Here is a 25,238-nt window from a genome sequence, read left to right on the forward strand (position 1 = left end):
TGCTCTCGCCGTTCCTCCGCAATATTCCAAAAGGTCCACGTGTCTAGTTAAACCTTCCCTCATTCATTTTTCAATACCCGTACAGCGAGCCGTATAATTTTCTCCTGAGAGATACAGGCGGATGAAACAGCCCTCCGCTCTGTAACGGGTTGTTAACTTCGACCATCGATAATCGTTGCTCGCGACGACGCTGCCGCAGCAGAGCACACATGCACTTCATGGTTTCCCCAAATGGCCGTGAGCCTTTCTTTGTCTTTTTTCCCCTCCAGTGTGATTGCGTTTGGCGAGAACATTTTGCATGTTGCCGTATTGTTTTGACACACGGCTGATGACTTGCTTCCGGAAAGCACAACGGGACGAAAAGGGAAGTGAAGGGAATTTTTGTGATATTTTTCTGCTATGTCCTGCGTGCGAGATGGCAACGGTTTTGCGACACCGCGATATTAGGAGAGGACGTTAAAGGAATTCATCAAAAGCAGCGCAACCAATAACAGGAAGGGGAAACAAAGCTGGATCTAATTGTATTCGGTGCCATGTTAATTATGTTACCATGTTAAAGTAACCATGTTAATCATGTTTGCAGCCAACGAACTATAAAAGTATCTTCCAAAGGCACTTTGATTTGCCTTTTCTGCTGTCCCCCCCTAAGAAGTGGTTTTCTTTTAGAATTTGTAAGAAGGTTTCGCATGTTACTTGTAGGTCTGAGTTTTTCGGGATAAACGCATTTCCTCGATTCGGGGGTGGGGGGAATTATAGGGTGCTATTTTAAAATCTGTAATTTGGGTTGAAATTCGGTGCTACTGACACATTCTGGTGTTGTCGGGTTATTATTTTTTTCTTTCTGTCCAGCAAGCCACCCGCAGTTAATACGTGTGTATTAGTACAACATGCACACATTGCGATTTCTAGTGAGGTCATTACATGTTGCTACATCAAATATGCTTCGCATAGCATAGTGTTGCACTGAAATATTATGTACATCAGACATGCGTGCAAGTTGGCACAAAATAGTGCACAAAATCTCTGGCACGTACGTGTTACGTGGTTAAAATTGTGGGAGAAATCGGGTTTAACCAGAATTAGTCCCAAAACTGATTCGGGAGGGAATAATCGGACAGAATCGGGTTTAACCCGGAAAAGTAAGGGCCTAGTTACTTGGCATTTGCCTTTTGTTTTCGCGTATAAGGTACCTGTAACTTTTGCAGAGTTTCTTGATTGGAAGGTTGGTGACAAAAATGACAATGAATCATATTAACTTGACCCTGATACGTTGCGTTACGTCATTATCTTAAAGTGACCTCTGCGGTTCTGAGTATCATTTCGGGTGACATCCGCAGCTCCGGAGAAAGACATCCCGCCCGTTTTCACAGTGTGAGACAACTCCCATGCGATCCCTCCTCATGAAGCAAAGCGCTGGAGTACTGCGTATGGGTTCCCTCTTTCTGACGGGCGCAGTGTTCGTGGGTGGCCTGTGGAGAAAGTTGAGTGGCACAGCTCGGTGACGGACCGATCGCGCATTAGGCGCGTCGGTCGTTTGTGCCAAGAACAGCCGGACAATTACCGGAATTGAGGGAGCGCTCTAGACGACTGGGTGAGAAACAATGCAGCACAGTCTCCTTCACCTCTAATGGATCCCAAGGTCTCCCGTGGCCAGGACGTGTGCCACAGAACGCACTAATGGGGTAGACGTCGGGTGCACGTGACTGGCATCGTCGATTGCGGGCTTGGAAGCAGTGGAAGTCATTGCTCGATTATTACGTTCCGATTCGTGACTCACTTAGCTTCCCTTGGTTGAGCCATCTCGGTTTTCGACATTCAATACTAGCGGTCGCAATGTTGCTCAGGGTATGTTACGTGCACTGCGCTTTCACAATGATCTGGTGAATCGAAATCTGTAGTCAACGGATGATACTGTGCGGGACTAGACGGCTCGTGCAAGTATATGCTGGTGTGCCTTTAGCAACGCGCGTGAACGTAGGGCGGTGTGTGAACTACACAGTTAGAAAGCTGCAAAATAATATGTATAGGTGCATATGTAAATTGTCACTGATAGATGTACCTTCCGCTTTCTGAGCTACCTGTATATCGATCTCGTTAACGGAGTCGCGACACTTTGCCTTAATGATGAAAGATGGAAGTCACTGAAAAGGCACTTTGAGGCTTTGTATGTATTTGTCCTTTCTATGTGTTCCCCAGCGTCAGAACATCAATTTCTCGTGCTTTGCCTCAAGTTATTCCCGACACGTGTAGGAGACGGTTATTTTCATCGATGTGATCCTGCTTTTGAAGCTCTATAACAAAGCGGGTAACACCAGCGTAGAAAATCAGCACTGCGGAAACGGAAACTCGTCCTGCTGTGACATTCGGACGAGCATCTCAGCGAGTGAGCCGGCTGCTGGAGAGGTCACGTGCGTACGATAACCAACAGGAATGGCGGAGGCTCTCTATCCTCCGACGTGGAATACCGTTCGAGAGTCTGAGTCTCGCTAACTACGACACGTAAAATAAAATAAATAAAATTAAAAATGTTCGTCAATGCCCTTGCGCGCAGTACAATACGTACATGGTGCAACGAACGACATTTATCAAAGTATTACAACTGATTATGCCTAAGTGCGCTAGGGGTGTTGTTTTAGTTTGGGAATGGTGTTGCATCAAAGCGCCGTTGCAGGAGAAGTGCAGTGTGCGCTGACGGAAGACACAGTTGAAGATCAGTCGACTGGTACTCGTGCCCCTATACCGAGTAGGCACTCAGCTGCACTTTTTCTTTTTTTGTAATTCTAATATCTTGTGAGCTCAATATCTTGCGCGGCATACAACCCGCCCTCCGCCACAAGAGTCTCCTCCTTTCAGTGCCGACTACTGTCAGCATCCATTTTGACCCACACAAGCCTATGGAATCCATCCAAGATGAAGCCTGAGCTTGGTTGAACACGCAGGGACAAAGCAAAACACAAACATTAAGCAGTTCAGAGCAGCAAATGGCGTTAAATGTCATCTGTTGGTGTGAGCTACTTGGTGTTTGTCTTTTGACCCCCCGTGTTCGTCGAAGCTCAGGCTTCATCTTCAATGGATTTCGCCGACCACCCCGCCTGCCTCTATGTCAGCATACCACATAAGCCTATGGAATGGCTAGTGGAACTGCAAATTTGCACATATATTTTTTAGGAGTATAGGTTCTGGAACCATTTGTCTAATGACCTACGCAGTAAACGAATTCTCGACGAGTCTTCGACATTGGTTTCACCACAGTGGACCCTAATCGGTACGCACGCCACGGCGCAATTGCTGGTGCCTATTTATAACCACGGCGCACCATATACCTTCGTCCACGTCGTATTTTTCGCTTCTCCGTTATGCAAGAGCGAGTGATATCACGTTGTACGTACGAATTTTACGCATTCGATTTACTCGAACGTGCACGCACACGAAGAGAGAGAGCACAGAGGCTGCAACAATCGCGCACGTAGGATAATGAACCTCGTATTATTCGTGGCAACTTTCAAGTGGCAGTCTCCACCGTGGGACATCATAAAAGAGGAAAGGAAAAACGCACAACGCTATAATTCCCCGAAACGATCATGAGCGCTGTTTTCAGCGACAGTGTTGAAAGAGAGAGCATTTTCCGTTTCTTTCTTGACCTTTTATTGTCTTATATATATATATATATATATATATATATATATAGTGCTCTTTTGTGAGCGTATTCAGCTGTTGCTGCGAAGCCGTAATTACCGAGGCCGATTCAGGAGTTGCAAGTGCCACACTTAACGGTCCCGTAATGCAGTTTTGCCAGACGTGGAAATGTGTTCTGTATGAACTCTTTCTTTCGCTTGTTTCTCGCTTGTTTTTGTTCGTGCAGTCGGGATCGCGAAGTCACGTACACATTGCATTATGCATCTGCGAGCACGTCCGATTTCGGTGTCCATTGCCTGTGTGTATCTCTCGTTTTCTTTTCTTTCCGTTAAATAATGCTCTTTGAATCCAGAACACCACGAACAGCACGATGTTGGCTGCAGAGAAAATTGTATTTGCTTTCCTTTGAGGCGCTGAGCTGCAGTCCTTGCGTCGCGTATGGTTCCCATGGCTCTCTACGACCTAAGTTCATCGCTTGTCACAATGGAGTTAAAAGCTTCGCCTCCGTCTTCTTGTCGGCACTAGAAGTATTTTCTTGTGTTCAGGTTCAAGGAGATATAACTCGCCCTTGCACACATTTGTAGTACTGTAACTTCGTGTGCGAGATTTCGCGAACACTCCTCGCGCTAATTCTTGTTTTCTGCGACAGTTGAACAAAAACTATTCTACTGACAGTGTTTGACAAACAGTTAATTTTCAGAGTGTCGTCGAGGTTAAAGAGGTTGGGACACTTTCATAGATCTGGGGAATATGTTTATTATGGCCGCATTGTGCTTCATGCCAGAATACTGAGGAAAAAAGAATTCTACTTGTCGTACATAGCGAGATACCAGACCTCGGAACACTCCCGAGCAAATCCGAGACGTCAGAGAGCTCAGAGTTGCGTCCACTTCCATTGGCAGCCGTAAGCACGTGACATCTCGTGCCCTGCCTTACCGGCGACGGCGAGGGCTGTGATGTCAGAGCCGCATGAGTATCGGTATTCGCGGTGCCCAATAGCGAGTTTTAGCAAACCGTTACGCAGCGGACGGAAGGAACGCTATTCTCCATTTGAGCAAGAACGCATGCGCGTGAACGGAAGCGCGGCGTCCGCGTTTTACGTTGGAACGATCGGCTCATATTTTTGCGTTCCGTCCCCTACGTTGTTTTCATCCCACAAAACAAGATGGCTGCCTGCAACACCTCGTCGACTGTGTCCCAAGAGAAGCCTACAAGACTGCGCTACATCTTCTTGTTAAGAGAAGCCGTATACCTTGCACCATTCGGAAACACGAACTTGTGGTCTCTGGATAATGCCAACCAAGTCCGAGTGAGCAGTAGCATCCGCCATCATGACGGGTAATAGCGATGAACTGACCGGTAGCGGTTGTTTGTTGTCCTTTCGTTTGTTGGAGGAACAACACATTTTGTTTTAAAACGCAAATAAAAAAATAAAAAAAAGCAGAGCACGAAAACGTAGTTATATCAGGTAATTCGTTCAGAGAGAGATGCCCAGACAACTCTGGAACGGTAGTTCATGTTAGCGCCGCTGGATGGCAACAGAGTTCTCACAGTTGCCGGTAGCGAGTGCGGTAGCGAGGTGCGTTGCGAGTAGCGTTGCCTGACGATCTGCTAAAACTCTCTTGCTATCCGTTTGACGGTAGCGAAGTACGGACTCTGCGTTAACGTTCCGTACGTTACGGAACGGTCTACTACAACTCTCTATTTTCTCCGCTTCTATTACCCTTCTCGCTGTGAAACTTTCAGTGCACGTTAACATCGGTGTAAAGAGCAGTCTTCTACGTTTATCGGGGGTAACGTGGGATGACCTGTCGCAACCCATTTAAGGGATGTTCTTGGTGATTGTCAGTTTCTTCTCTCTCTCTCTCTTTTTTTTTCTCTCACTCTTTCTTTCTTCTACAAATTCTGCATAGAGTCTAATGAAAATTTCACGCGGGCGTCCTTCTTTCGCGATAAATTTGGTAACAATTCATTGCGCAACACCGCTCGGCACTTCTTGCTCAGACGTCGTAACAGCACTGAGTGATTAGGTGGCAAAGGCGGTCGCCGCGCTTATCGAACCATGCCTGGGAACATAATATGCATGGCGTCACAAATGTGATTACGGCAGGAAGGGGGACCACATTCTCGTTTATATTTAAACCGCCCTTGTGCAACAGTGGTCCGTTATTTATGCACTTAGAAATATTGCAGACGGCCACTGGCCTCCAAGCAAGAGAGGATAGGCTCATAAAAGGTGTAAATATAGGAGCGTTGGTTGGCCAAACTCTCTGCATTGGACCGGCTACTCCGGCACGCGGCGTAGCCGGGTTTCTATGAGGAAGTGTACCACGGGCGTCCCGACGAAGGAAATCATACATTGAAACACAGCCTACCGACCGACGACTGGCCAATTTCCGAGTGCTTTATTGATGTCGAGAGGCCCGTTGACGTATCTCTCCAACGCGATCCTGGCCCCCCACCCCCCACGACTGACCCCCCACGACTTGCTATGCATCGCTCGTAGCTCAGCAGTACATACGCGGGGCCCTCTATAGCACTCCGCGTACGGTGCAGTCTGGTGCTATCCCAACTCGATGCCGGAACGCATGACCAAGGGGAACCTGCAGCAGGTACCGGTGAAGCAATCATTCTAGTCGTCTGGGCACCCAGGAAGGGTGAGGTTTGCCCCCTGTGGACTGTGGTCTACGTGAGTTTCACCATATTGTTTACGTGGAAGTTAGCGCTTATTATATGAAAGCTACAAAGCAATGAGTCGATACAAGACATTAGGCTCTTCTTCCGTTTTATACTTCGATTTTATACTATACCGGCGGCGTGACCAAGAGGATAAAAGGCATCCGCTAGCTGTGGTGGTTACTCCAAGGTCGTGCTGTAGACTGAGGGGTGGTGGGTTCAAATCGTACTACTGGCTGTGCCGTCTGATGCTTTCCTTGAATTTCCTGGCACCCTTTCGAGACGACTGTCGGCACAGTTCCTCCTGAAGTCGGCCCAGGACGCATACTAAACCCTTGTCTACCCCTCCTACCTGCTATCCTCTCGGCATCTGTCCACACTCTTAGAAATGAACTTCACCGCATAGCACGCTCCTAGCGAACCATCATCCCCAATGATATCGTTATCTGCCCTGATATCTGATATCTGCCCTAATTTGGAAAAAAGAAAAAAAATTGGAAAAGAAAAAATTGTCTGAAACGAGTCCCGTTTTCAGCAAATCAAGGAAGATATCATTATATCTCATTATATATTATATACATTATATATATCATTATATCAAGGAAGATATCAACGATATCATTCGAGATGTTGGCTAGGCGCGTGCTATGCGGTGTAGTTCATCTTTAAGAGTGCACATCTGCACGCCACTCATGGCGACAGTTGCTTCGCGGCGGTAACACGGAATCAAAAATAAAACAATAAACTATACTAATAAATATTGTAGTGAAGATAACGACACGTCAGATGACGACGATGACTCGCGCCACTCCCGCGCGGCTGTCTGAATAAACCTATTCCTACGGTCACGCCTACCTGCGCTCTTCCGCTCTACATATTTGGTGGAGGTAATAATAATAATAAAAACTACTTTAGGATTCCCACATTTTCAACGAAGTTACGTCCATGGTGAAGGTGCATCAACTACAGTTGTATTGCAGTTCATTACGAACGTCTCACCCACAATTTCCTGCTTGTTCGTGTTCACTAGGCTAAAACCTCCTTCGGTGCAGACGTCATGCACGCCGTTCGGTGAGTCGCGTAATCCCTTTGGAAAACAAGTCCGCTCGTCTACTGTGGGCGCTCATGCGACATGCACAAACTTGCCGCTGCCAAATCGAGCATTGGCTCATTAGTACTAATGAGCTGTGAAACCCGCCTAAAAGAGTGAAACGAAAACGGAACAAACGGGAAGATAGTGAAGCGAAACTCCTCTTTAAACGACACTTTTTTTTCTCTCTCTCTTTTGTTTCATCTTTTTTCTTCGCCCTGTGAAGCTTTATTCGCTCTTTTTGTTTTCGTCGTCGTTTATGTTTATTTTTTGTCTCGTCCTCTTCCATCTGATTTCACGTGTATCAGCGATATGTGTTCCTTACGGCGCCAGCATTTTATGCGGCACATTTACCTTCCTGTACACCACGGATGCGTTAAGCAGCGCGAGCGCCTTCTGTTGGCCACATAAATGTGACACCCTGTTTACCCTGACCCCTGTCACCCTGACTTCTGTTGGGCTGTTTGTGGCAGCCCGCGTAGAGGTAGTGCCAACGAATCTTTTGCCCTTCCCAGCATGATTTTGGTCGTCGCACTTCTGACTGGCTTTGTACGCCTGCTGACTAGCACCGCCAAGGGGATTCCGATTTTCTTTGTTCCTCGTGCAGGGAGTGTTCCTGGAATAGAGCTATGACTGAGATAAAACTCAGTCTACCTGAGAGAACCTGGAAAGTCACCTGGCTAAAACACGTTGCTATGTCTTTGCGCTGGTATTTATGTCGAAACAAGAACCACTGATCAAAAACATGTTCATATACCGACGCATGGGAACGTTTCATGTACAGATCGCTCAGACTGACTATCTTGTTTCCTGGAACCCTGTATGTATATCCGGGTTTTTTTTTACGGATTTTTTATCAAAAAGCTGCGAGAGCGGCACAAATGCCGTTTTGGCAGTTGGGTTATACCGTGTTCCTGCCTAAGAACATCAATTTCCATGCTCTCGAAGACCGTATGTAACTACTAGATGACTAATTACCTAAAATTCATTAACTCCTGAATTAGGGGATTTGCGGCAAAAGCGAGGTAGCAGAATGGGATAACCATTCCATTATATTAAAATCGTAGAACGAGCACGGGAGTTGAAACATCAATCGCCGACTGTTGCTATGCGAATGAGTCGAAACCAAAACCGCGTGCCTCCGGAGAGCGTGACCTTTTTTCTTACAAACCAACAAACCAATTAAAATTCAAGTTTATTTCAGAGTATTAGAGTAGTAATATAGTGTACAGGAGGAGGAGCGAGAGGGAAGAATTTACACAAACAAACATTCACGGCAAACAAACAACCTTATTCATCGTCGGCTTACCTGGGCCGCAAAGCGGTAAAAGGTAATAGTTATAGCGGTTCGTCTGTCCAGCAGATCTGCACCTACTCCAATAGTCAACTTCTGCCCTCGTCGTTCCACCGTCGAAGATCGAAGTCCGAAGGGAAGTTGTCGTGAAAGAATGGTGGTGGGATGACACGAGTCCGTACTCGGAATGAGCGAAGGATAGCTCAGGAATAACAACAACTAGAGATTTAATTACACTATGTACATGATAGTAAGTACATTATCAAAGGTCGAGACTGACCATCTCTCCCTGGACTTAGTCAAACCTCCAGATCTCTCTAGATCTGAAGACCCAAAACGAAGACCCTCTTCCAGGCCGTCACGGCCTTTTTGTTCACTCACATCAGGGTACCGCCTTAAAATTATGCAACAAATCACAACGATTTTCACACTTTCCCCAAACTCTGATTTGATCATTCTAACATTAGTACAGCCCACAAAATTCCATCCATAATATTTCACTTTCCCTCATTAACATCACTAAAACTCTAGCAATTAGACAATGTTCACAAAATGATAATACAACTCCATTAGTGGTCGCTTCACAAACTACAAAGAAGCGATAGCTTAGCAAAATATGCTCTCAAGGAAACTCCGACGGTGCGGAGGTCATCTTCCCCAGAGCGGCCGTTTACATCCTTTCAACCCTTCAACCTTCGAGACTAAAAATGACACAAATATACGTCTAGCTCAAACAACAGGTTACAGCTACAGACGCAAACACCTCTGGTCCTTTCTCAAAGGACTTCCTCACAAAGGAGGCGACGGAATGACCTCCGTCAGTGTGTTTCCCGAAGGGCATTGATACATTCCAAACGCGGGTCTTATCCGACTACGGATGTCCGAGGCCATATTAGAAAAGGAAAAATTGTGAACTATGTGCAGCATAGTATACTGTAGTGAAATTAAACCATGAAATTAACATCTCCCCCCTTAACTATGTTGTGCTGGCTTCTAGAAAGCGCAACATAGCAAACCAACAAACAGATAGAAGGACAATGCACTCCAGAACTGATATACAGAGACAAAAATCACACTTCAACACGCTGTCAAGTCCCTTTCACATAAAGCCCGATGACCCACCATGTCCACGAATTCCCAAACCAGGCACTAAACTAAACGCGATAACGCGTCTGCGCATTTGTTCCGTGCACCAGGAATATGGGTCACTACCAGGTCATATTTCTGCAAAGCCAATGACCATCTGGTTAGCCGAGCACTAGTAGATGCAGTGCGAGACAGATATGTCAGGGGGTTATGATCAGTCATAACCATGATTTTGGCTCCAAAAAGCCAAGTGTCTAATCGGCTTAGTGCCCAAACAACGGCAAAGGCCTCGCGTTCTATGGTAGACCATTTTGACTGGGAATTTGACAGCTTTTTGCTGAGGAAGGCAATCGGCATCTCCTTTCCTTCAACATTTTGAGACAGGCACGCCCCGATGGCCTTTTCAGAAGCGTCGGTGGTTAGAGTGAAACCCCTTGTCGGGTCGGGTGGAGTCAGTTCGGGAAGCTTGGCTAGCTCCCTCTTGACCATTTCAAACGCGGCTTCTGCCTCACTACTCCAAGGTAGTTTGTTAGGGACACGACGGTTTGTCAACGCTGTCAGAGGCAGCACGAGCTCGGCGTAGTTCGGTATGTACTCTCAATAGTAGTTGAACATACCTATGGCGCTCCTAAGCTGTGTCTTGTCAGCGGGTCTTTTTAGCTCCAAAATTGCTGCTACCTTTTCTGGGTCTGGTGAATGTTTGCCCGAGCCAACCCAATGACCCAAATACTTCACCTTATCTTCCCCAAACCTGCACTTCTTGACATTCGCAGTTAACCCTGACTCCTTCAACGCGGACAACACGGCTTCAAGATGGCGAACATGATCCTCCCATGTGTCAGAATGCACGGCGACATCGTCAATGTACACACAAGCGTACTGTTTGTGTGCGCTCAATATTTTGTTCATGGTACGCTGAAATGTTGCTGCTGAGTTTCTTAGACCGTACGGCATAACATTCCAAGCATACAGTCCGTGGGGAGTCGCGAATGCGGTATACTTTTGGGATTCCGGTTCCATAGGGATCTGCCAGTATCCCCTGGTCATGTCGAGAACCGAAATGAACTTTGATCTCGAAACCTTACAGATCAATTCTGAAATGTTCTCCATCGGAAACTGGTCTTGCTGACTTACTGCATTTAGTTTTCGAAAGTCTACACACATTCGCACTGTGCCGTCTCGCTTAGCGACACAAACTATCGGATGAGCCACATCGCTTTCAACCGGGTAAAATGAGTCCCCATTTTAGCAGTTCTTCAACCTGTCTATCTACTTCCTGACGTAGAGCTACCGGAACCTTGTATGGAAATGCCTTACCGAGTTTTGCACCATTTTCTAACTGAATACGATGACATCCTACTTTGCATTTCCCCGGCTTGTCATCAAACACTTCTTGAAACTTAGAGATGACATTTTCAAGCTCAGATCTCTGTGCTGCCGTGAGATGAGAAGATATGTTCCCAACTCCCTTTTGTGCGGTTCCGCTCGTAGGCTGTGGTAGTGTACTAACACTTCCAAATTCCTCGTCTTCCTCAAAAATCACGCCGACGGCGTTTACTCTAGTCATGTAGGGTCGCAGTTTATTCGCATGAACCCAGCGTTCTGTCCCGTCTTCTAATGTTACAACGTAACTATCTTCGCGCTTCTTCTCTTTTACTGTCGCTGGCCCTTTCCACTTTGGTTGAAGCTTGCTTGATCTCTCTGTTTCCAGTACAAGAACAATACCTCCAGCTTTAAACACCTTCGACCGAGTTCTAAGGTTATACCGCGATGCATACTCCTTCTGTTTCGTAGCTGTCCTTTCGCTAACCTCCTTAGCCATAGATGCCATGCGTTCCCTTAATTCAGCCAAGTATGTACTGGCAGGTTTGTTTAGTCCTGTGGGAGGAGTCCAGTCCCCCGCCCACGTCTGTTTCAAGATGGAAAGAGGACCGTTGGGCATCCGACCGAACATCAACTCAAATGGGGATGTCCCTGTGATCTCGTTCGGCACCTCCCTATATGCCCATATCAAGCAGGGGACATACTTATCCCACTCTCTCCCCTTAGTCTCGATTACATGCTTTAACATAGCTTTGAAGGTCCCATTCCATCTCTCTACTAGACCATTACTTTGTGGATGGTCTGGCGTGGAAAATCGCATTTTGACGCCCATCTTTGCCGTCAGCTCTTGAGTGAGTTTACTTGTAAAGTTAGTCCCCTGATCGCAGCATATCAATTCAGGTGTTCCGTAACGAGCAAACACCTCAACTAGAGCTTGGCACGTGGCCTTAGCGGTTAGAGATCTCAGAGGGATGACCTCGGGCCACCTCGTGCTCAAATCCACAATGCTAAGCGCGTACTTATGCCCACGTGCGGACGGTGGGTCCAAAGGCCCAATGCAGTCAATGAAAACCATCTCGAAGGGTTTTTCTGGTCTCGTCAAAGGGGTGATTGGGACACGGTCAGTTTCTTTACTTCTAGAAAAGATCTGGCAACTGTGGCACGACTGACAGTGCTTTCTTATATCTGACACGACGGAGGGCCAATAGAACGCACTTTTGACTCGCTGTTTAGTTTTCTTCATGGAAAAGTGGCCTCCCCAGGGCGAGTCGTGCGCCAACGAGAGCACCTCTTTTCTGCGCCCGGTTGGTAAGACCAACTGTTTACAAACCCCTAAGTCGTTCTTCTCCTCATGATACAAGAGCCCACCTTCTATCACCATCCCATGGGTCCCTTCATTAGCTTGTTCCCATGACTCCTTTAAGGATTCATCCTCCCTTTGTTCGAGCGCAAATTTTCGCGATTCTACACTCATTGACATCTCATTTTCCACAATGCCTTCAGCTACGTTTACAGATAACTCTAAGGGTGTACCGTTCTCTTCATTCTCGTTTTCCTCATCCTCAAAGGAAACTTGCTCTTCCTCCCTCGCTCTAGGGATACCAGAACTTTCCACGCTTTCCTCACTTTTAGCCATCGCTTCGGCTTCCTTTTCCAGAGTCTGCTTAACGTGCTTTATTTCCTCATAATCCTCGGGTGTTAGTAACACATCTACACCGACCGACAGCTCGTCAGTAACTGCACACAGGGTCATAACCTGTTGAGCACATTCTCTTTCAGCCTGCAAACCTAATGGAACTTCCATAAGTTCAGCTTCCGCAAGGTGACCAAAAGCCCCCTTTAACTTTACTTCCTGGCTTCCCTTTTCCCTGAATTTATCAGGAACAACATCCTTGCGAATTACAGTTACATCGGCCCCTGAGTCCAGACGAGCATTCACCACCTTGTCATCTATACAAAGCCGCACCGTCGGTGGTTCCTTGTTTGTTAACCCTTGGGAGTCCCTGACCTCTTTACATAAAAGGGAAACCTTCGCTACGACATTATCTTCCCCTTTCTCCTTTGTACTAGACGCGCGTGACTCTGCTTTTCCCGTTTTCACGGATGTCTGGGGGCAGTGGCTTTTGTAGTGACCTAGTTCACCGCACCCGTAACACTTCACTGTACTTCCGCGACTAGTATTACGGCTTGCCTGGCTATTTTGCCTGCCGTTGGAGTAGTTAGCTGATGACTGTTTTTCCTTTGTCCCTGGCAGCACCTTTTTATCCCACGGAAGATTTTGATTCTTCTGATGCTTCGCCCCCTTTTTGCTGTCATCAAAATTTTCCGCTAGCTCGGCTAATTTACTAGGCTTAAACCACGTGTCTGCCTCAGTCAACATAAGATAGGACCTGGTGTCCTCTGGCATTACAGCCTTTAAGCGATCCGCAATCACTAAGTCCCGTAAATCCTGCTGTGACTTAACTTTACGGCTAGTGACGTAATGGTCAAAGAGGGATTCCAGCCTTGTCGTGAACTGGCTCCATGATTCAGAATCACCCTTCTTCGCATGGAAAAACAAACGTTTGTATTCTCCGGGGGTCAAGCGTAGCTCAGTTAGAACCTTTTGTTTCAGTTCCTCATAGTCAAGGATCTGCCCGTTGCCATGCCTAGCGATAACAGCTCTCATCTTCTCATTCAAATAGGCCCATCCAAATAGCAGTAAAACTGGGCCCTGTACGTCTTCCGGTACATCAAAATTCGTAAAGATGGTCTCTACCGCTGTGAACCATGCGGGAACTAACGCTTCCGTTTCCGGCATCGCAGTTAGTACGCCTTTCAGATCCCTTGCATAATCTCCCACTCTGGATCTACTTGTGCTTGGCCGACTACTTGTGCTACTCCTATCGTGCTCTGCTTGAGCAAACTGCATCTTAGCTTTATATAGCTCAATTTCTAGCCGCAGTTTATCCAACACGCTCGCATGCACTTCCTGTCCGGCAGAACCTGAGTCGCTTGCGCCTTCAGTACGAGTGCCTAGGTCACCAGTTGCTTCGCCATCATGCAGATCCGTACTTCTAGCCATTTGTCTAGTAACTACAGACATGGTGCGCCCTCAAACTCGGTATGTCAAAGGGACTCACCTCTCAGCCGATGTTCTTTCTTTCACCACACAGCTTCTGATGTCGTACCCAAACTTGGTCGATCAGTCAACTGCAGTGTCTTGACGCACTCACGATGAACTCGTCTCGAAGACGCTCCGATGTGTCGATCCGCAATCGGTGATGGACCTCTCACGTAGATGTCGTCCGCCGCTGTCTGCGCTGCACCGCTGCCTTCTGGATGTCCACGTTCTGACCACAAAGGTCCCCAGCCTCTCACGTAGATATTGCTGGTCTTTACCGCTCCAATGCTCCGGCGAAGCAGGCTTCTCACCTAGATGCCTTTTCTGTCCACCGTTGCCGCGGATCTTGACTGTGTGACCACGAAGGTCCCCGGCCTCTCACCTAGATGTCGCCAGTCTTTACCAACGTCGCAGCCAGCTCCAGCAAAGCAGGCCCTCCCGTAGATGTTGCCTTTTCTGTCTGCTGTTGTACTGCTGCTCCGGAAGTCTTCCACGTCGGTACTGCTCCGTGTCCTCTGTTGTTGCCTAGAGTCAGCTGCGGCAAAGCAGGCTTCTCACGTAGATGTTGCCTATTATGTTCGCCGACGTCCTGCTGCTCGTAGGCCTGGCTGGTCCTTGCTCACCTCGCTGCTGTCAATCCCGATCCTGTCGACTGCGCCAGTCAACTTCTGCCCTCGTCGTTCCACCGTCGAAGATCGAAGTCCGAAGGGAAGTTGTCGTGAAAGAATGGTGGTGGGATGACACGAGTCCGTACTCGGAATGAGCGAAGGATAGCTCAGGAATAACAACAACTAGAGATTTAATTACACTATGTACATGATAGCAGTGATGGCCACTAACTACTTCTACAGTAGTTTAACTATAACTACTAACTACTTTGCGATGGAGTAGTTTAACTAGTAGTTAAACTACTTTTCAGGGGAGGAAGTTAAAACTACTTCTTTAACTACTGCAGTGTAGTTTAACTACATCTATAACTACTTAACGTTGTCCATCAACACCAATCCCATTCTATAGCGATCTTAGCCCTCTAAATATGAATCACAAGCAGTGATAAAAGTGAAAATTTAGTACACATGCATGACGCAATTGCTCTGCACCTCCGTTCTCATCAAACAAGTAGCTCAAGGTAAAAGTCGGAAGCACAATCGTGCCGTAAAGCTTGCGGCAAAATCGGAAGTAGTTGGCGCCTGCAGTAACCTAACTACTGTAATTAACTACTCGAAATAGTAGTTTAACTAGTAGTTGCACACTACATTTCTGCAAGTAGTTGATAACTACTTTTTAACTACAATCAGGTAGTTTAACTAGTAGTTTAACTACATGTAGTTAACTACTGGCCATCACTGCATGATAGTAAGTACATTATCAAAGGTCGAGACTGACCATCTCTCCCTGGACTTAGTCAAACCTCCAGATCTCTCTAGATCTGAAGACCCAAAACGAAGACCCTCTTCCAGGCCGTCACGGCCTTTTTGTTCACTCACATCAGGGTACCGCCTTAAAATTATGCAACAAATCACAACGATTTTCACACTTTCCCCAAACTCTGATTTGATCATTCTAACATTAGTACAGCCCACAAAATTCCATCCATAATATTTCACTTTCCCTCATTAACATCACTAAAACTCTAGCAATTAGACAATGTTCACAAAATGATAATACAACTCCATTAGTGGTCGCTTCACAAACTACAAAGAAGCGATAGCTTAGCAAAATATGCTCTCAAGGAAACTCCGACGGTGCGGAGGTCATCTTCCCCAGAGCGGCCGTTTACATCCTTTCAACCCTTCAACCTTCGAGACTAAAAATGACACAAATATACGTCTAGCTCAAACAACAGGTTACAGCTACAGACGCAAACACCTCTGGTCCTTTCTCAAAGGACTTCCTCACAAAGGAGGCGACGGAATGACCTCCGTCAGTGTATTTCCCGAAGGGCATTGATACATTCCAAACGCGGGTCTTATCCGACTACGGATGTCCGAGGCCATATTAGAAAAGGAAAAATTGTGAACTATGTGCAGCATAGTATACTGTAGTGAAATTAAACCATGAAATTAACACCAATCATGACAGGGTGCCTGAATACTAGCTCCCTCTGTGAAAGGTGGAGTCACCCTTTGTAGAAGCGAATGCCGCAAAGCCGCCATGTTGACGTCCACGCTTACCATGCATGAATGCTGTGTACCGATTCCACCAACTTTTTCGAACCTCCTCTGCTACGTATTTGCTCAGCTCCAACATGCAGTGTATCACTAAGTGTATAGCTACACTTTTGTGAGCGCATCGTGAGCTGTGCATGGGAGTCAAGGTGGCGAAAATTGGTAGCAGACGACGCGGTTGTCTTCACCCTATGCAGATGGAGCTATAGTATAGAGGGCCCTAAATCATGACGTAGAATGATGCCCTCTGACGTAGAATGGGCGCAGTGCTCCCTGCGCTTCTGATCCGCGTGTTTCGGTTTCCGCCCATTTGCGTACCAACATTAGGAGATCGGCATTTCAACGCACGTGCTCGTTTCAACCAGGATTCTCTCTCCCTATTTGCTATCTCAATTTACCCAAATGCCCAAGAATGAAAGAGATAATTAATTAATTTGATAAGTAATCCGTCACGCGATAGTTACGTACTATTTTGGAGGGAATATCCACGTGAGCGTATGCTGTAAACCACAGGGCTGCAAAAACGGCATCTATCATTGCCTTTCAACGCTGTAAATGTCTTTAAAGAATACACACAAAAAAAAAACACTAATGGGGAAGTTACTCGACAAAGGGAACTTGTTACCAGGTAAGTTAATGTACAAGAAATGTAACTAAGTTACTAACCAAGTTACACGTAATGAAAATGAACGTCAATTTCTTAAGCTACTTTAGAAAAGTAACGAGTTACTTTCAAGTTACTTGCTACCCAATATATACTTTTAGTTCTTGATCTTTCTTTAGTTAATTCAGATCCTGATCTCACAGGGGGCGTTGCAAGACCCAAATAGTTCCAAATAGTTTTGATATACAAAAACTATACCAATATCCCATATGACGAACGAAGCCTACATTTATGTGCTTCTTTAGGGAGGGATTTGGTGATTTTGATCTCGTAATAAGGTTCTCGAACGGAGTACAAAGCAAGTTTACGTTCTATGAGTTGTCCTCTACGCACATGTCGTAGAACTGTGCCAAGTTTTAACCCTACTACACAATGTTCTCTGTCATTATAAATACACCTCTCGTCGCTGAGATGAGTGACAACTGAGCCTCCTAATGTACGGCCAACACATAATTTGTAACGTTCACTGAGTAACAACAAGGGAGTCAGACGTGCACGTATCACCGGCGTGCACGTTCCTGTGGTCTTAACTCACTAGGAAGGCAGGACGCAGTTCGCGTTATAGTAACGAGTTACTGCCAACATTGCAAAAAAAGAAAACGAAAAAAAAAAAAAACGTCATGTATGTATACAGGGTGTTCAAAATTAAGCTTTCACTAGCACTTTATAAATAGACGAACAAAAGAAAACTGGTGCTACTTTTTCTGTTCCTTGAGTAAGAAACAGGTGCTACATAATTAGCAGCACCTCTTTTTTACACAAGTAGCGTAAAGTTATCATCCGGTTTCCTGTCCTCGCTGTGTTTGCCTAGCCCTCGTGAAAGCTTAATTTTGAACACCCGGTATATATCTATATACAAAATATCATTTCGTCATTACGTTTGGAGACATGCAGCATTATCAGTGTCACGGCTCTCCTCGTTTGGTATTACTTGAAAAACAAAACAATCAAAAATAATTAACACCACTAACAGTAAATGCGGCTATACAGGGTGTCCGGTGAGAAAGTGTAATTAAATTTCTAAAAATAGGTTAACTCCAGAAAATTATGAAACTACATGGAATACACACACAGAGATTTTTGCCACAGATTTAGGCCATTTGCATTCGCGTCACACATTAATTAAGCTAATTTTGCTAATTGAACTCGAAAATTAGCGAAGCAAAGGTAACGTTTTTGATGAATTCAGAAGCCAATGGCCATAGCACACTATTCCAACCGAAATCACAGCTTTTTTCAGAAGGTTTGTACAAAAATATATGACACCCGCAAAACAGTCCCCGTGCGAGGTGCGCTTGCTGATATTTACGTTTGCGGAACTTTTCGTTCCATCCAAATACCCTCCCTCCTATGCGAACAAGGACATAATCACACCTTCCGCCCTTATCAACGTGCATACCGTCAGTCCGCAGCCACTGATAACGTCGGTTACCGCTGTAATGCCCTCGATAGGATGTGGCTGTTTCCACTTTTTCTCGATAAAGGCAGAGCCAGCATTTACGCAAACGCAAATTTCATGGAGCACGCCTTGCCAAGTGACGGTTTTGCGGCTGTGAAATCTTTGTACAAATCTTCTGGAAAAACCTGTGATTTCGGTTGGAATAGTGTGCTATGGCCATTGGCTTCCGAGTTCATCAAGAAAAACGTTACCTTTGCTTGGCTAATTTTCGAGTTCAATTAGCAAAATTAGCTTAATTAATGTGTGACGCGAATGCAAACGGCCTGAATCTGTGGCAAAAGTCTGTGTGTGTGTATTCCAAGTAGTTTCATAATTTTCTGAAGTTAAACCTATTTTTAGAAATTTAATGACACTTTCTCACCGGACACCCTTTAGTACCCAAACCTCTTTCACAAAACGAGACGTCCCTGTTACATCATAAAGCGTTCCGTCCGCTCGTTCCGTTCGTTCCGTTTCGTTCCGTAAACGCTCCACAGCTGTATGCATGCTTGCTTCGTAGCATCGAGATCTAGGAAATTGAAGTGTAGAATGCGGGTCTTATGTCGTAGGCGACCAAAGAACACTTGTCTAGCCCGAGCGAGCGCGCTAGCGGAAAGTTCACCCACAGCATGTGTACGTTATACTTTCAACTGTGCCTCTTTTTGGCAGTATTTGCGGGCCTTTTATCTCTGCCAAATTAATCCTAGCAGGGAGAGAAGCCATATCGATTGTTGCAACGAGGCGTCTTCTGCTGTCTCGTCTGGAATTAAATGGGACCTCTCTAATGGCGATTATCCACGTTGGAGCAAAGTGCTAGGGAGCGGATAATGAATGCAGTTCTTGTAAGAGTCACCCCTGTCTAGACTAGAGACGCAACATTTTCGGAAATTTTCATTCCGCTGAAAAAAAAAAAAAAAAGAAGTTTCATGTTCTCTCTCTCTCGCCTTTTTTTCTTTTGGGCGGTTGGAAAAGAACAAAATATTTACTCTTGTACGACTTATAAGCCAACATGGGAGAAGAAATCAGGGTGCAATATAATATCAATTATAAATATATATATTTTATTCGTTTAGGAACAAGGAAGCGGTGTTCACAAGCTACAGAACGAGAAAGACAGCAAGCGAACGAGGAAACTTTAGTGACAGTGCACCTGCCTTTCAACGATGGCGAATGATGGCGATTGGTTAGTTTGTCTCGACGAGGCACGTGTTCTGTTCATATTTTCGCCTCATTTCAGTATTATATTTTGCTACTTCGTTTCGTAATTACGGGCGGTATTTCCGATGTGAAAAAAAGAAAAAGAAAAACACACTGGCAAAAACTAGTTTTTTTCTCAAAATTTTTGTGTTCTCTTCTTGGTTACTGTAAAAGTCATTGATTTCGCATGGAACATATTTTCGTGTTTTGGTGGTGGCCGTTGTTGACGCGGGAACTTAAATTCGCGAATAACGCAAGCTCATGTTTGTCAGTGACGTCAGTGTGTCTACGTTGTGGGAACTTAAATTCGCGAATTTTTGGCGCTCGCGAAAACGCGAAAGAAAGAAAAGAAAGTTTCGCGCCAAAAGAAAGAAAAAAAACACTTTTACCGTATATCTAATGTGATACCCCTGTCACAGGGCAAATTGAATGTCATTCTCAGCGAATCACATTCGCACTGAATGACATTTCTTTGCGTGTTACCCGGTTTGCCGTGTGACAGGGGTATAAGTCTAACTTGAACCACTCATTAATGTAACGTGAATTCATTTCGGCATCAGAGCGAATATGTTTAATACATTAAAGAAACATGTATCACGCATACATATACACATGTTTACACATACACGTACGCACAGGGTGTTTCACGAAAAATGAGCGAAAACTTTAAAACAAATGGTTCATCGCACACCAAAAAGACGGCCTGCATAGCGTTACCAGCGGTATGATTATACTCAAACTATTGTTTGTTTTCTTATTAATTGATTAATTAAGTAGTCATTTTTTTTAATTATAAGGATTAGAGCGAAAATGTCAATGAGAAAGTCGTAGCGGACGATACAACGACACGAAACCCGTTGATTGCAACTTTGTATCTCGAACGGATCCTTTTTTTTTTTTTTCGGCTCCGGACACTAACTTTCGGGTTTGCGAAAAACCGACGCGGGACCTGTCGCACACTCGCAAGGAGTTAATGAAAAGCCAAAATGTTAACCAATTACTGTGACTAGTTTTCGTTCGATAACAGGACGCTCGAGGGTGCTGTTATCAGGCTCTCCTCGCGCGTCTGCGACAGGTCCCGCGTCGATTGTTTGCAAACCCGAAAGTTAGTCTTCGGAGCCGGGAAAAAAAGGATCTGTTAGAGGTACCAAGTTGCAATCAACGGGTTTCGTTTCGTTGTATCGCCCGCTACAACTTTCCCATTGACATTTTGGCTCAAATCCTTATAATTAAAAAAACTGACTGACGATTTTTGATAGCAAGATACCGTATAAAACTCTTTTTTTAAATCAATAATACCAACAGGAGATCTAACATTAGGCGCGTTATTGATCAACTGTGCAGCAGTTGCCACTACAGAGGAGGCAGATGTCATAGATCGAAAGCAGTGCTGCTCTGGAGAAAGCGGATATCAAATATGTCTAGAATGAACTCATTCTCCTGTAACTAGCGTTTCGAAAACAGCTTTGATTACAGATAATTTAGAGATAGGCCTGTAATTTTTAGAATTATATCGATCGCCGTTTTCATATATACAGGAATTACCCTGGCCATTTTTAGCATGTCTGGATACACAGCATCCTCAATGGCGTGGTTAGACTAGAGTCACTAAGAGTCACCAGATAAGCTTCGCTCCAGAGCATCGACACTGAGGTCCAAGAGAGAGCAGGGGCGCCATCTTGTTCCCGCACCGCACCGGTACCATCCCCAGTCGAGAACGGCAGTCGAGAACAAGATGGCGCATGCTCGCTCTTGGCACTCAGTGTCAATACTCTGAAGCGAAGCTTATTTAGGGACCCTAGGCTAGACTTGTCAGGTATCACTGAAAATATCGAAGTCCTTACTGATGAGACACCAATCCCCATCAATGCCAGGGCAAAATATCGATTTCAAGGTATTTACTGCAGAATACACCTAATCGTGAGTAAAGGGAAATAGCGTGAAGTATTACTTCAACCAGCAGGAGAAGAAAGGAAAAGCAACAGTAGAGCAGATCGAACGTCAGCAAGGTAACCGGAAGTGTACTGCTCGACCAAACTGCCTTGTCTCGTTCGCTTCCACTTTCTCTCAATACTGCGAATACTCTCATACACCAGCTTGTCAGCACCATTTCGCTTTTGTTTCTCTCAAGAGCAGTTTTCATGACGTCACAAGTGTCTGGCATTTTCCTGGCTCCGACAAGTCAGGTTATATAAAACTTGGCTCATATGAAAGCAACGTCCGAGTTTATTGAATTGCTGCTTCAAGTGTGCGCTTTGTGTGTCCGCGCGTTGCTTTTGCGTCGCGGTGTGTGTGTGTGTGTATTTTTAGTGTTTTTACCCTTTAAGATATCTGGCCAACAGTCCCAGCGAGATTCTTTATCCACTCATGCTGACGAAACAGGTAATGGACACAGAAAAATAAATAAATAAAAAGAGCCATCAACTCTTTTCACTGAAACTATCATGACGTGCAGCTTGGAATTGCAGGACGGGTCCAACCTGTCTGTAATCGAGGCTGGACTAGAACATAGACCTGGTTGTGGAAGACCCTCTTTTATTTTCTTTTTTCTTTTGAAGTGATCCAACTGATCTTTAGGAACAAAAGAACCTTGTGATCAACAAGGTGTTATTTGCCTGTCACCTAGAAGAGTGAATCAGATAACGATCCGATAAACCCCAAAAGGTCGAGATCGCCAGAAGTTAAGCAGAATACTACAATTCAAAGACAACACCTGCAGAAACCAGAAAAGACAGTTAAAGAAGGCCAGTAATATAGTTGAATATATCAAACAGCCGAGTCATAAAGTGCGAATAAAACTTTTGGTATTTCAATGATTCAGTTTTTGTAAGTCGAAGCTTGGTTTCGTCCATGGTACCAGTGTGAGAACAAGTGCACGCTATACGGTGAGGACTGCGAATAAAGCTAAGGCTCTTATATGAGGAGAACGCGAAAACGGTCACGTCACTCTTCCCATAAAAAGCGTCACATACTAAATAACGGAACGCGTACTAACGCAACGCAACGCATACGAACGAAACGCATACTAGCTAAAAAATAACGGAAAGCATTAGCTTATGAAGTCATGTGGATTGACACGCAGAGAGACAGAGCGCCGAGGACACTCACACAAACACACGCACAAACACAACGCACACAGGTACACTCTCAGAAAAAGGGAGTATCGGAAACTCCGTTGTGGTGTTCACGCTCGTCACACATATGACTCCCTTTGCGGTGTTTGGGCTACTCCCCTTGTAAGGGTGTTCTCCTGACTCCCTTGCTAAGGGTCCCCTCGACTCCCCTCCGTGAGGGTGTTCTCCTGACTCCCTTGCTAAGGGTCCCCTCGACTCCCCTCCGTGAGGGTGTTCCCCTGACACCCTTCCTGCAGGTGTTTCCTTGACTGCCCTAATAAGCACAGCGCAAAGAACAGTAAGCACTCCTTCCCACCCTGTCATTAAGTGGTGTTACTTCATTTGACTTCTTTTGTTTGTTTGTGTTTCATTTTTTGTGCGAACACTGATCTGCGCTGCACCGCGCTACAAAAACAATACTGCCCTCGTCCCAAAACACGAACAACAGGCGCAGTGCCTCTCAGTCTTGCTCAAGAATCTAGGTATAGTCCCATAGAACTACCGAAGCAGAACAAACGTCAGAAGCATCCATTGAGATTGCAGTACTATGCGACCCAGAACTTTACAACCTGCTCCTAGACTACAAAGGAAGGAAACACTTTCGTAACGGTGACGGACATCATCAACTCGCACTGCATCTCCAGTAACTTGAAGGCACTTAGCATTACAGAACGGATATTCCTTTCAATCGTTCGTTGCCTTTCTCAGTTGACCTGGTGTTTTCTTATAGAGTATTTCCACTGACATTTTCCCTCGAATGAAACGATCGACGCCAGTGTCAATTAGAATTGTATAACGGCTTTTCTTGGCCACCAACGGCTTTTCTTGGTACAGCCAGGACTTGAGAAACGTAAACGCCCTCTGCAGTGATTCTACTACTTCAGCCATGCCAGACACAGGCTTGTTCATCTCTTCTTTTATTATTTACAGGTGTGTCTCGGTAAACTTAACAAATAAATAAAAGCACGAGACTGTACTGTTGCATAGTCTGGAAGAACCTCGTCATAAACATTGGGGAGTAAGGCTAACACCCCTCCATGAAGGGAGTGCAGCAACACTCCGCATTAAATACGGCCTAGAAAGGGTGTCGCTGCAACGCTTTCTTTGTTCGCGAGGGTGTCCGTGCATCGTTTGACACCCTTTTGACCCCCTTTTTTCTGAGAGTGTAACGTCAGAGTTACTACTAAAAGACTGTGCATATACGCGTTGTCTCAGTTTGATCTCAATCCCGGAATTCGGTCTCGGGATCCCGGGATGAGTTTGGAAATATCCCGAAATGCTGGAACTGAAAAAATAATAATAACCCGGTATTCCCAATACCAGTCTCACGAGGATGTGCTCCGTGTTCTCCACCGTTGCACACACTTAACAATTTGCAAGCCAGCCCTTCCAAGCGTGAGAGCATGTGAACACTGCTACGCATATCCCTGTATACATAGTTACGCGTGGGTATATGCGGGCTACGAATTTTATGACGAGCCAATTGCAGGAAGCCTCTCACAAGGGAAGGAAGGGTGCGCTCCCTTGACGTTGAAGAATTTCTCCAACTATGTTCCTCGATTTACCTGTGACATTTCTTTGCAGGTAAGCTTGCTGATACAAGGCTCTGGATGAAGCTTGTTAGAAGAAGCTGTACAACGTACCTGTGAAACATCAGTATGCCAACGCCAACGTAAGTCACTCCGTAACGTCAATCGAAAAGAGCTGTGCAGGTTTCAAAAAATCGATCTACTTGATTGTGATGGCGTGTTCGATCGTCCACGATATTTGCAAGAGTAGAAAAAAAAATCCCGGGACTGGTGGGACAAGAAGATTGTGAGGAAAAATAACAGTTGACGTTTTAAGCGAACGCTCTCCATCAGAAAAAAAAAAAAAAGACACTAGTGGCGGAGAATGTTCAACACACTGCCCAGTCCGCTATAGGGGACTGCACATGAAAGCCGCAGTTCCCGTGGCATGGTGGTTAGGATGCCGAGACTGGGAAGTGATGCGGGTTCGAATCTCCGCACCGGCTGTGCTGTCTGGGGTTTTCCCTGGGTTTTCCTGCAGACTTTCCAGACCAATGTCGGCACAGTTCCCCTTCAAGTCGGCCCAGGTCGCATTCTAAGCCCCCTGTCCTCCACTCCTTCCTGCTGTTCTCTCACCATCTGAAGACGTCTGTACGCCTCTTGTAGCCACAGTTGATTCGCGGCGCGTACACGAAATTCAATAAATAAATAAATTTTCAAACGCAACCGTTTCCCATAGACAGCCCCCGGAACGTTTTGAGCCGACCAAACGCCCACGTTCAAACGTCCGAACACAAACGTCCAAAGCCGGCTCCAAAGAGGCGATACACAACATGAAACTTTCCCTTACTAGGGACTCCATTGCCTAATACGTATACCCATGTGTGCCCAAAGCACCGCCTTCTCAGTTCCAATGGCCGGCACGTGAATACGCCGTGCGGC

The 25,238-nt window shown here is 45.6% G+C and overlaps 2 protein-coding genes across 4 annotated transcripts in view; one reads left to right on the top strand and one right to left on the bottom strand.

Moving 5' to 3' along the window:
- The window catches only part of LOC135394478 (fat-like cadherin-related tumor suppressor homolog), a 637,639-nt gene that overhangs the window by 44,789 nt on the left and 567,612 nt on the right, over nt 1–25,238 (top strand). The window lies entirely within an intron of this gene.
- Nucleotides 11,002–14,169, bottom strand: LOC135395866 (uncharacterized). Its single transcript, XM_064626954.1, has one exon. The coding sequence runs from the start codon at nt 14,167–14,169 to the stop codon at nt 11,002–11,004; it is 3,168 nt and encodes a 1,055-aa protein (XP_064483024.1).

Source organism: Ornithodoros turicata, chromosome 5, assembly GCF_037126465.1.
Source record: "Ornithodoros turicata isolate Travis chromosome 5, ASM3712646v1, whole genome shotgun sequence".
In the NCBI taxonomy this organism is placed as follows: Eukaryota; Metazoa; Arthropoda; class Arachnida; order Ixodida; family Argasidae; genus Ornithodoros; species Ornithodoros turicata.

Bases quoted from the DNA above. Each gene is read 5' to 3' on its own strand.
- LOC135395866 (XM_064626954.1), bottom strand. From the start codon at position 14,169: ATGGCTAGAAGTACGGATCTGCATGATGGCGAAGCAACTGGTGACCTA.